General features: G+C 47.4%; 1 protein-coding gene across 1 annotated transcript; it reads right to left on the bottom strand.

Annotated features, from left to right (window-relative positions):
• Nucleotides 1-8: 8 nt before the first annotated feature.
• znf219 (zinc finger protein 219) lies at nt 9-8,168 on the bottom strand. Its single transcript, XM_034614939.1, is given in 20 exon segments — nt 9-2,131; nt 4,330-4,392; nt 4,395-4,475; nt 4,657-5,400; nt 5,403-5,505; nt 5,507-5,607; nt 5,610-5,648; nt 5,651-5,692; nt 5,695-5,769; nt 5,772-5,841; nt 5,844-5,999; nt 6,001-6,066; nt 6,068-6,148; nt 6,151-6,618; nt 6,620-6,790; nt 6,792-6,914; nt 6,916-6,957; nt 6,959-7,066; nt 7,232-7,316; nt 8,060-8,168. Coding segments are annotated over 18 exon segments (3,690 nt in total). The 5' UTR covers nt 7,064-7,066; nt 7,232-7,316; nt 8,060-8,168; the 3' UTR covers nt 9-971.
• Between the last annotated feature and the right edge of the window lie 4,403 nt (nt 8,169-12,571).

Here is a 12,571-nt window from a genome sequence, read left to right on the forward strand (position 1 = left end):
CTTTTTTTTCTTTTCTTTTCCAGCTGAGCCACTAACAGCTGCCGTCACGCTGCCGCGTAGCGTTTCTTTTACAACTTAACTATTCACAACGACCTAGAACCACTTTTAACAAATATACTGTACTTAAATCGTTTTAAACTGTATATTCAGATAAAATGAATGAACCTATCAGAGCCTCAGCGACACCGGAGACTCTCTCAATAACATACAGTACGCGAACAGGCACTAACTGAAAAAGAAACAAAATTACAAATGTTTTCTTGCGGTTTTCTTTTAGGACAATCATCTAGAAACACTTTTCAGACAAACAAGGCAGTGAAACACAGAGAAAACACACGGCCTGCAACACCTCACGCCTTAAATTAAAACCAAATAGCTTCGCTGATGTTCACAGCTTGAAACTCGTCCGGACTAAGGGTTCCTCCGTGTGGTCGTGGGTGGAGGAGGAACTTCAAACTGTTCAGTGGTCAGAGTCAGGAGAGCGTCTCTTCAGTCAGCTCCAACCTGGTCAGTATGGTAAAGTGGGATTTACAGTCCATTACAATTGTGAAAGAAATGCATCGCAATTCACTCTGGAATGATGCAAGCTCTGCCCCGAGATTTACTTATTTATCAAAGAGGAGATCATCCTAGAATCATCCGTCTTAGAGTGAAGCTCAAAAACAAAACAAAAAGTGGCCTAAAAATCCTGTAAAGATGCGTCTGTGCTATTTCAACAGGACGTTTGTTGTACTGAGGTAAACCACACTTTCAAAACTGAAGAGAGGGAACTTAACAGCTGTGATTTTTCTCTCTCATCTTTTTCGAAAACCTCCAAAACATCAGACTCCTCGAGTCTCTCCGGAAATGAAAGTATAAAGGGGCAATTCTTCATTTAACCTTAAAACCTTTTCTCTCTGCAATGCTTCCCACGCTCTTCAAAAACCCCAACCTCCATCTGAGTGGAGTCGTCAGACACCCTGTAAGTCGGTTCAGACTCTTTCCTCGTCTTCCACCATGTGGTTGGAGCTCAGGGCCGGAGACAGAGCGAGAGACATCCTCAGATCCTGGTCCTGCGAGTCCTCTCCACTGCTGTTCTCCAGGTTATCCTCCAGTTCCTCCTCTTGCTCTTCATCCTCCTCCTCCAGCTTCTCCCTCAGCCCCAGACCGTCCCTTACATTCTTGGATACCGAGGCCAGTTTGGAGTCTGGGTAGTCAAGAACATGACCCCCATGTCCTGCTTGATCCTCTGAGAGCCCGTTGAGGGTCTGGGTTGAGGACCACTCCCCCAGGGGTGCCTCACCTTCAGGCCTCCATATCCCCAAGGAATCGAGGTCGGAGAGATCCGTCCCGAGCTTGGTGGACTTTGAGGCTCCGCCGTAGTCTAAGGTAGTCGAAGAGCCTCTTTTACGCCGAGACTTACTGGTGTGGTTGACCTGGAGATGCATGGCCATGAGCTCTGCTGAGGACGTACGGAATGGGCAGAACAAACACTGGCTCAGTTTGACGCCTGATGAATTATCGCCGCCATCTACAACCCCTCCTTCCCCCACACTCATGACTCCATCATCCTCCATCCCTCCGAACCCTGGTGAGGGACGACGGGACAGATCCAGAGGTTCAAACCCGCCCTCCTGAGTTGAAGATGCAGGGCTTTCCTTGTCACTGGAAGGCTGGACCATTCGGCTCGTGGTAAGGGGCTTACGCCGGGACACTTTAGGGGCCTTTGGTGGGGGAGACTCTCTAATCCAGCTTCCTTCCATTCCACCTTGGTAAAGCGCTCCCATCACCCCAGACAGATACCTGTACTGGGTCTCCAAGTCCACGTCCCTTAAAGCCGCCAAGGCCTTGCGGTTCTCTCGCTGGTCTGGAAGCCCCAGAAGCCAGGACTGTTGGCTCAGCCGAGAGGTGGGGGCGTCTGTCGGGCCTCGGTTGATGGGGCAGTGGTTGGTTTGGGATCGGCGCTGCTTGGCCAGCCCAGAGGTTCCAGAGGTCAGACTGTTGATTGTGGAGGTGAGGCCGGCGGAGGAGGAGTTGGACGAGGCTGACAAGGCGTTGCGTTGCTCCCTGTGGTGCCGCTGCAGGTGGTACTTCAGAGAACCAGACTGGGTACCCGCATAGTCACAGTGGGGACATTTGTAGGGTCTCTCACCTGGAGGAAACAGGATGAAGAAAATAAGGTTTGAAAATCAGCTCATCATCCAGCAAAGGACTTAAAGTCCAACCTCATCCCCTGGTGAAACGTGAGGACCACGGTTCACGTGTTTGTCCCAGAGTTTCATTTGATCTGGTTAGTTTTGGTTTCACATTGTAATTAAGGGACAAAAGATAAGTTACAAAGATGAGTTTCAAGAGTCAGCAAATTGGTTTTCATATCATATAAAAAACAATATAGGAACTGTACAAACTCTATAATCAGAAAAAACTGCCAAACAGTCATTTGAGCAGTGTTGAGTGAGAGATGTAGTTTCACGTTTCAAAGGGAGATGGCAGTATTCCATCAGTGATTAACAATTACACACTGGGAAAATCAAGAGAACGCTGGAGGCCATCACCACCAGGAGATGTTTGACACTAGAGAAGCTTAAATGATCCCATTCACGGGAACAAAAAGAATTATCAGGAAAGAAGAACGCAGATCTGTTGATGAAGACGTCGCCGGACGATCAATTACATTTAAATTTCAGAAGCAAAATACAATGAAGGGATTGAAAAGTCTCGAGAGGCAGTGATGTTCTCAAGAGGGAATTATTATAATTTGATGCCTTCACTTAAATTACTGACCATGTGGTAATCACTTGATGGCCGAGAGATGCAGTAGTGCATGAGAAAGAGAGCTGTGTGCTATCATGAATAATATAACTGGGATGTGATAGGTCCTGCCAGCTGTAGATGAGTTCTCTTGATGGAAATACTAAATAGGTTTCATTTAATGCATTTTGGGCTCTGTCGTGCAGGAAAGACTTGGACGAGCTCCAGTTATCAGCTGCTGGAGATTGAAAATGGAAGAGGGGTCTCAGTTTCTGATCAAACGCATCAAGCGAAAGGCAAATAACAAAAAAAGAAAATGACAGTGACTCACGCTGATAGAGTCTTATGAGTATGGATCATTAATTAGAGTGAGTGAGTGCTGGGAGGTTTCCCAAGTCACAAGATGTTCAGTATAAGGTTTTTTTGATTTTGATTTAGTTTTTTTTAAAGCTCGTTTGAAAAGCCACATGTCTCGGCCCCGCAGTCCCGATAATTTAGAAATTATCTGAGGTGAATTTAATTAGAACACCACCAGATCGGCTTGTTTCAAAGAGCAGGTCTTGGAATTTGAATCTCAAAGACTGAAGGGAAAATGATTGTTGTTACAGAAGAATCTGTGAGGGTATAATGTCCCGTCATGACTTCAACATAAGAATATGAAATGTAAGAATATAACAGCTGCTTTCAGACCTGCACTGAAGTCTGGACACTTTCCTGAAATGTTTCCCCGGGGCTGTGTGGGAAACGCAAATGTCTGAGTCAGTTGCTTTTCCTGCAGCCTCCGAGTAAAATGTCCACGAAATGTCACAGCGAGGCCATGTGAGAATACAGCAGGACTTCTGTGCCTTAGTCCAAGTTTTCATAGATATAATGTCTGTGTATGTACTTCTGCGTGTTTATGCATGTGTCAATATGTTAATTAGATGCTGTCAACCGTAAACCTGCAGATGAAAACCAGCCTGCATGGCTCAATATTGTGCATTTACATTTGTACATTAGCATTAATTCAAATGCATTGATCCTGTAAAGTATAGACACATAAAACAGGCTCAGAGATGTAAACCTCCACCAAGGCTAACGTCATATCTCACAATGTAAAAGACAGTGAAAAGAAAGATCCTGGATCTGCCACCCGTAATCAAATCTGCTCCAAAAATTGAATGTGCTCTTCCTTGACCCATCCCCCGACCTTTCCAATACTTTAAAGAAAACATAACCTCCTTGGTCGAGGTGAGAAAAACGATGTCAAACCGTTTTCACTTTGCTCATTTTCTGGCAAATCACATGACAGAAAAAGGGAACTTTTCTGGAGAACATGTTTTTTGGGGATGAGGTTACAGACGAAGATATTTTACCAGTTTTATTCCCTAAAGTGGCTTAATGGTAATATACCCTCAACCAAGGCACTTAAGCAGGAGCTGCTTCGGTGGAGCTGCCTGCAGTAGATGCTATGATTAGCGCCGGCCAGCTCTCTGAGGTGATGTGTAAAAATAAATAAAAAATAAAAAAAAGATAGCTCTGCTCAACAAAACCTTTCCCGGGATTTATAAAGGTTAAAAAAAATAAATGTGGCTTTTTAAACTCACAAGAGTTTCTCACCTGTGTGAACTCTCAGGTGCACTTTAAGGTGGTGTGAGGAGCGGAAGGCTTTCCCACAGTAGGGCAGTCTTTTATTCCTCTACCACGCACTCGCTCCCTGATGGGAACTGAAGGTATGGAGGAGACTGCTGTCAAGCCATTTTCTTCTGCAAGTAGAGAGAAAAATGTGCAGATAATAGTTGGCGTTAAAGGGCCCCCACGAGAGCTTCTATTTACAACAGAGGAGCAATATGAAATAACATACTCTTGTGATAATAGCACCTTCACATGTGAGCAAACAAACACAACCCAAAAGACCAAATGGAAAAAAGGCGGATGCGATTGTACCTTTGAAGGTTGAGATGATAGAGTGAAACCCCGTAGCTGCTCCTGCTTGTTGTGATCCACCGCTGTGCAGTTTGGATTCCTGTCTCACTTCTCCCGCTTGTTGGGATCCGCCACCGTGAAGCTGCGATTCCTGCCTCACTTCGCCGCTGCCTGCTCTTCCCAGTCCCGCTCCGCGACGACTACCGCCTCCCTCCACCTCGCCGCCGCCTCCTTTCTGGGGCCTCTGAGTGTGAACGCGAGCGTGAACCACCACCTGCTGCAGGCTGCGGAATAGCTTCCCGCAGTCGGGGCACTCCCATGGCCCTCCTGCTCCTGAGTCTTCTCTTGGATCTAGACCTCCAAGGTAGGCTCTTACTTGGTCAGCGTCTGTGATCACAGAGCTCCGACCCGCTCCTCGCTGGCCCTGCTGCTGGCCTTGCTGGTGGGACCTCTGCTGCTGTTGCTGCTGCTGCTGCTGCTGCTGCTGCTGTTGCTGCTGCTGCTGCTGCTGCTGTTGCTGCTGCTGCTGCTGCTGATGTTGCTGCTGCTGCTGCTGCTGAGCGACTGCAAGGCTGCGAGCTACCAGCTGCCACCAAGTTGCCTGTTCTCCTTCAGAAACCGATGCTGTAGCGTCACCCGTGGCTCTAGCAGCTCTTCCCAGGTCTCCACCTCCTGGGCCGCCAATCCCACCACCACCATTTCCCATTTCTGCCACCTGAGCCACTGCTTGAAGTCTCTCCATGCAGCTGGCCCCACTGCCATCACTGGCAGCCCCAGGTATCCTAGGATGGCTGACTTGCTTGATCCCATCCCTAGTCTGCCTCCAGCATTCCTCTCTGACCTTCCACCTCTGCCACCTCCTCGCTGGGCGCAGAAGGAGGCTGGAGTAGAGGGCGTTGAGAGAGTGATTACTTGCGGAGCCTTTGGCCTGCTGATTAGCACCTCCCGGCCCCCCAAGAGTTCCCAGCCCAGCTTCAGTCCAAGCTTGTTGAGATGAACTTTCATGTGGTTTTGAGGAACCAAGGCTCCTTGAAGCCACGGCCACATACCTGGCACTATGGTCCAGGGAGTCTTTGTGCTTTCGCATATGTCCCTTAAGGAACCATGACTGGGTAAACCGCTGTCCGCAAATTCACAGCGAAACGCTGGCAGTGTGGGGGACACTGCCGCTGCAGCAGCTGGTGTCACCTGTGGGGTGTTTCGGGGTCGGGGCCTGGGGTATGGGTCGGGGTGGGCACAGGAGTGTCAGGGGTTGCAATAATGGGCCTTGAGTTGAAGGCTGGTGGCAGAGATGGAACCTCTGGAGAAGGGTGGCACTCCTGCAAGTGAGATGCCAGGCTCTCCTCTTGGCTGGCAGAGAAGGGACCAAAGGGTGCATTTATACGGGTTATGGAGAATGCGGACGTGGCGTGCCAACTCTGAAGCTGTGCGGGAATTTTCCTTTGCAGGCATGGCAGCGAAACGTAGGCGCCGTGGGAGTAGATGCCCCCTCCCCCAGTGGTGGAATAATAGGGATGAGGTCACAGAGACAGGGTCCTCTGTAAGTGGAGGGGTCAACGGTGTGCTGTCATCCAGTAAAAAGTTTGGGTTGTGGTCTGTCTGAAGGCCTTCATCGAGACCCTTGACCTCGCCATCAACGTGCTCTTCCTCAATCAGATGCTGGATGAGCGTCCCTGGCAGTAAACGCTGGTTTGTGTGACTTCTGTGATTCTGGATTATGTCTTTGTGATTCTGTTGGACCTTGAGTTGCTGCTTCAGGGGCGATGAGGGGAGGCCGCTCCGGTAGAGGGCTGAAGCTCGCCGGTCTCGGTCCAGACTGTGAGCTCGGGCGTGAAGAGACAGAATACTTTGGAATCGGAATCTCTTTCCACATACGTGACAGGGAAACTTGAGTGCAGGCCCTGATGAGGCCCCTCCCCCTCCAGGTATCGCCCTGGTAACAGTGTCTTTCTGGAACAGCTGGAGGTCTAGCTCGTCGTTTGCAGGTCCCACTCGGCCCAGAGGAGAGGGCGAGCTCGAGGGTTTCGAATCCAAGGAGTGGTGCTGATGGCGTCACCGGGGGGGAGGTATCCAAACCGGGGCTGCACCCAGTTCTTGGTCCCCCTCCTCCAGGGAACAGAGCCACCGCTGGGGTCGGGGACGGAGGAACTGCATCCCAGCCCTTCCTCGTCATCCTCTTCGTCCACGTCGTGGTGGTTGTCCTCCTCGTGGAGGGGGAAGGGAGAGAGGTGAAATAAGGCGTTGGTGTCCGGGCTCAGGGGAGAGGGTCCGGGGCTGTGGCATGGGCAGGAGAACGGGGCTGTCGGGCAGAGAGAGCTGGGTTGTGAGGGGACAACGCCTGAGGGCTGTGGTCCAGGGACGGCAGTGTCGGGGGAGACTGGGGCTGCTCACAAGAAAGAGACAACACACACTCCGGCGGAGAATCCATCCTCTATCACAGCAGAACAGAGAGAGGGAGACAGACAGTGAATGGGACGGATGTCTTTAAGTTTAAAAGCCAAAAGGTTTAAATCTGCATCTTGTGTATAATTATCTTTCACTGCGACTTTGGTGTGTAACTGTAAAACGAGTGTTGATGCAAACAGTGAAGATTTACCAGCAGTGTGTGTGATCTTATGCCATTCTTTATTGTCTCGGCTGATGGGGGACTCTCTTCTGTGGCAGCCTCCTCCTTTAATTTCCTGGGAACAAAAACAAACAGACAAAACAACTGATGACTAATGAGAAACTTAAATTAAAATTCCACTTGAAATCACATTTAAAAAACAAACACACACATACATGTTTGAGCACAAGTTCGAATTTAACTTAAAACTTAAGTAAGAATTATCAGTGTCAACAGTGGTGGGATGTAACAAAGTATTATTTCATGTATTTGTACTTTACTTAAGTAGATTTTCTTTTCGGGTACTTTTCACATATATCAGCAAATATCTGTACTTTCTACTATATTACATTTTTATACTTTAAACCTGAAAATAGTTCGGACTCCGCCATAATCACGTAGTAGACTGTTGCTTTCAGGAATAGGATACACTCTGCAAGTACTTTTACTTTAATATTTAAGTATATTCAAAAGCAACTACTGACTTGAGTACTATCTTTGTTCAGATAGATTTTCCTCACATAGATAAAATGTGTAAGTACTCCCTCCACCACTGAGTGTTAACGTAGGTGTAAATGCTTTTGCAGTACTGAGCGATTAACAGCAGGTATCAGATTTCTGCAAAACAGGATTAAAAGCAATTTGTACAGAATTGCTTTTTTTCCCATGAGTAATGCTAATAACACTGAATCAATTGCAAAGTAATTATAGCAACGTATTCAGTGTGTTTTAAATGTTAAGTATAAGGCAAATCCTCCTGATCTTCATTTACCCCTCAGTCTACATACGTGTGTGTGTCCCTGTGTAACAGGTGTACACCTGCTCCGCCGCCTCCTGCATGTGTTCACGTCCCACTCCTGCGTACTGGGAGCCCATATGGGACGATTAGTGTGAATGTGCACCAGCGTGTATCTGCGTGTGTTTAGGAGTTAAGGGCACCACCACCACCACCACCACAGGACATGGACTGTCCCAAACAGGATGGGCGCGTGATGTTTTGACTTCCCCTCACGCCCTTCCTGTGCAATCACACAGTAGCAGCTTAAGTCAGGACTGTATACACACACACACACGCTCACACACAGTATACATGCACGTATGCACAGCCATGTTCTTCAATCTGCTGCCTGGGTGTGGTGACTCTGACCCACACGCTGCTTAGTCATGGCTACTCGTTTATTCGCTCATTCTTCTGTCGTGTTTACCGTCCTGCAGCCGTCACCCTGAGACAATGCAGTCAGCTAAAACATAAAGCGTGATTAGCAGCAAAGTGAACACACAACAAGCGTCCGGGCAGCCACGTCCAAATATTTTGAGTGCACAGCAGTTTGCACCAGTTCCAGTGGATTTATGCACATGGGCTGTTTTTGTCCATCACTCGGCGGAGTTGAGAAGCAGCAGAGGCGTCCACGACAAAACAAAAGGTCATCAATCATTGTGGCAAAACAACGGAACATCTGTGTTCGCAGGTGTCGTCGCCCACATTCGTGTTCACGTGGCGGTACGGTGACTTAAGTGTTTGTATGATCTGCTGGATTTGTGTACATGTGTGTGTTTGTGTGCTTGTGTGGGTCTGTGTGTGTCTGTGTGTGTGTTACTGAGGCTGGATGACAAAGAGATTCTCATGTAGCCAGTTGACATTTTAGCTCAGCTATGACTCACAGGGATATCACACCATATCAATCACACAAACAGACACACAACCACAGACACACACTCTGTCCCTTCTTAATCCACCATTATTGTTCTCTCTCTCTCCGTCTTCCTTTGCCTTCTGTCTTTCTTTCTCCCCCTGATTCATACTCCTCCCATCCCCCTCTCATTCTCTCGCTCCCTCCCTCCCTCCGTCTATTATTCACTAATTTTCTTTCATTCTCTCTCTCTTTCTGTCTCTCCTGCAGTGTTGCCAGTTGGCGGAGTGCCAGGGAATGCTGATATCAGCTGGTAGATTGGGCCCTGCCAACATGGCGAAGAGCGAAAAATGAGAAAGACGGAGGGAAAGAAAGAAAGAGAGGGGGAGAGAGACGGATAGAAACATACAGTGCAGTTACAAACTGGGCAGCGAGCATTCAAAAAAAAAAAAAATCGTCGGAAGCCATATGAATGAAAATGATTTAATGTGATTGCCAATGTGGTGTCGAGGGGGGGGGGGGGGGGGATAAAAAGGGTAAAGAGACAGACATGCTGGAACAGAGCGGTGGAGTGGCAGGCTGCGGATTAACATCAACACAGAACAACAGATTTAAAAAACCATCTGAAAAGTCAGCACACACGCGCACACACACACACACACACACGCACACACACACACACACACACACACACACACACACACACACAGAGGCTATCTGGACGTATCTGCAGCCTGATGGTATTATCATATGAATATCACCATCACAATGCATTGTTCCACCATGACGGTGGCCGTCGCCAACCAACGACCCCGTCATGCCAATAAAGAAAATTTGGTTAGATGGAGATAAGGTGCAGCAAAGGATGCAGGGAAAGTGGGGGGGGGTGGGGGGGGGGTTGACAGAAATCAGGTGGAGCAGATGTATGAGGCCAATACTGTGTGTGTGTCTTTGTGGAGACTTGTGTGACTGTATCTCAATCCGTGTGTGCGTAATCTTCAAATGTGTAAAAGAATCTGGCATTAGATTTGCGAATGCGTAGAGGAATCTACAAATGTGAATTCAGATTCTGTGTGTGTGTGATCAGATTTGTAAATGTGTAGAAAAAAACACTGTAAATGTTGTGTAACTGTTTCTCAATCCGTATGAGTATAATCTGGTTTGTTAATGTCTAAAAGAATCAGAAAATGCAATCTCAGTAGCCTACGCATTTATAGATTTTCCCTTTTTACGCATTTGTAAATCTTTACAGATTCTTTTACATATTTATATATCTGACTATGCACACACACACACACACACACACAGATTGAGATACAGCTACACAACTCTCCACACACACAAATAATATTGCTACAATATCCTCCACATACACACGCACGTAAAACCTCAGGTGTAAATGAACTAAGAAACCCAACGAGTCCCAGACTAATAAACCACGTCTGTACATAACGGGAGACACGTTTGTCCACAACCAACAAAATGTGATTCATTCATAATCATCTGCAGCAGTCCCTCAACACGGTGTTTAAAAGGATGTGAATACTGTACAAAGAGAAGGGAGGAGAGGGAGGAATCACATTTTAAAAATACATCAGAGAAATGCATATTTAATGTTGGCTGCACGTGATCCACCTGAACCATTCAGTCAAGTCTTAACAGGAAATGCAGGTTGATAATAACATTCATTTAACATGTATTTACCTGGGTTTACTTGTTTTTTTAACAGCGTGCAGCAGCAGCAGCAGCAGCAGCTCGCGCGGTAATGACAGCTTAAAAGTACACTGCTGTTGTGTTAAGCATTGCCATGATGTTGTCATTACTGTAATCGCACTTCGTGGCTACTGAGACACTTCAAGCGCTGAATTGCTTTAACTGGATATTAGTTTTTACGACAGAGGTCAATGTGCCAACTTTTTTCTTTTTTTTCGGGGCCCAAAAAAAACGAAGAATTAAAATCAGCGTTGTTTAAACACTGAAAACAACTCCCACACAAGGTGTGTGTGTGTGAGTGTGAATACAGTGACGGGGGGGGGGGGGGGTTGCTGAGTCATACATCACATCGCTGATAAATAGTTGCCAAGGGAGCAGGAGCACAATATGTTCAGACAAGTTTATTTTTGGGGGGGGGGTTGAAGTCATTGTGTAAATATCCAGTGAGCGGTGCAGCTTTATTGTGAAGGCAGTTAGTGCAGGTTCGAACACGTCGCTCACACTGCACATCATAATTATAAATGTGAGGGTGTGAACACCTTTTCACTGTGTGTTTGTGTGTGTGTGAGGGCAGGACGTACTCTATCTGCTCAGCTCTACGAGTATGAATATGTGTTACAGGCTGTATATTAAGTGGGTTTGTACACGTACACAAGTCAACCCTGGGAGTCGCTAAGCAATGTCTCCTCACAACCCGTCATTACAGTTTGTGTAATTATGTCTTTGAGCAGTTTCATATCCTCAGATTGATTTATTTTGATGATGATTACAGCCTGAAACGTGACGTGACCTATCGGTTTGTGAGCTGCCATTTTGAAGCCTCCAGTTTGACATTTTGTTCATCCATCTTGGTTTCTTGACACCAGAAGTTACCATATTTGGAGGGAGCGGGGGGTGGAGCCTGACAGACCCGACCCAACCTGAATATCATTTAAACATTATTGTCCAAACCCAACTTGACCCCAACGGGATCTAAGTTGCATCGGACAGGTGTATTTCTTTACATTTCAGTTTTGTATCATGCTCATATTATGACGGCTCTTTTCTTTCTTTATTTAGGAACCATAAATACAAATGGACGTAGACTCTGGGTCCAGAAAGTGAAGCCAATGCAGGAGTGACTGAACCTGTGTTCTCTCGGCTGGCCAGCAGACAGTAAGTACCGTGGGGGGTGCGGGTTACAGGTGTAAGTGGGGGTGCAGTGTTGTCGAGCTCTAAATATGGTTATTTCTCATTTTAAAAAACCAAGATGGCGCTGAACAAAATGCCAAACTCTTCAAAACGACCAATGGGTGACGTCACAGTGTGTTTTGCACACTCAAGGTATTTTAGTGTTGTTTTCATCTGAGCTTGTATGTGTGTTTGTTGTACACATCCTGTAAACAGGCACCTCTAAGGTCTCAGGCCTGAACTCCACACTGAAGTCAAGTGTATATCTGTGTGTGTCTGTGTGTGTGTGTACTTCTGTGAATCCTCACAAGTGCGTCTTTCTTCCCGCTATATAACTTGGGCTCTCATGTGATGAAGTGTGCGAGACGAGGTGTCCCTCGGGGGTGAAGTGGGCGACCGAGAGGCCGACCGCACAGAAAAAAACCCGCGTACGCAGAAAGAGGGCGAGCAGCTGAGGGACGACGAGAGGGGAGTCCGCTCTGTGTGCGGTACTGTATAATTTGGCCCTGTGGTTTTTATCGCGTGGTCATGTGGCGAGCTTCCCCACAGACGGTATTCATTTCCTTTACTTCACCTTTCCCTGAACCCCCCCGCCTCACTCGCTGCTTCACTCCAACTTTGTCTGGCTCTCATCTCCAGCTCCAGCAGTGATAAGGGGGGGTGCCTCCCACCGTGCACCCAACGCTTTCTGTGAAGGTTCCACTGGTGGATTTCTTCTACACGTGAACTTTTGTGTCTCTTTGGTTTTGAAAGTGACGGTAGTGTGACGGGATTGATGAGCGGTCGACCTTTTTGACCACAGGTGAAGAAACGACAC

This window comes from Hippoglossus hippoglossus, chromosome 18 (assembly GCF_009819705.1).
Source record: "Hippoglossus hippoglossus isolate fHipHip1 chromosome 18, fHipHip1.pri, whole genome shotgun sequence".
Classification (NCBI taxonomy): domain Eukaryota; kingdom Metazoa; phylum Chordata; class Actinopteri; order Pleuronectiformes; family Pleuronectidae; genus Hippoglossus; species Hippoglossus hippoglossus.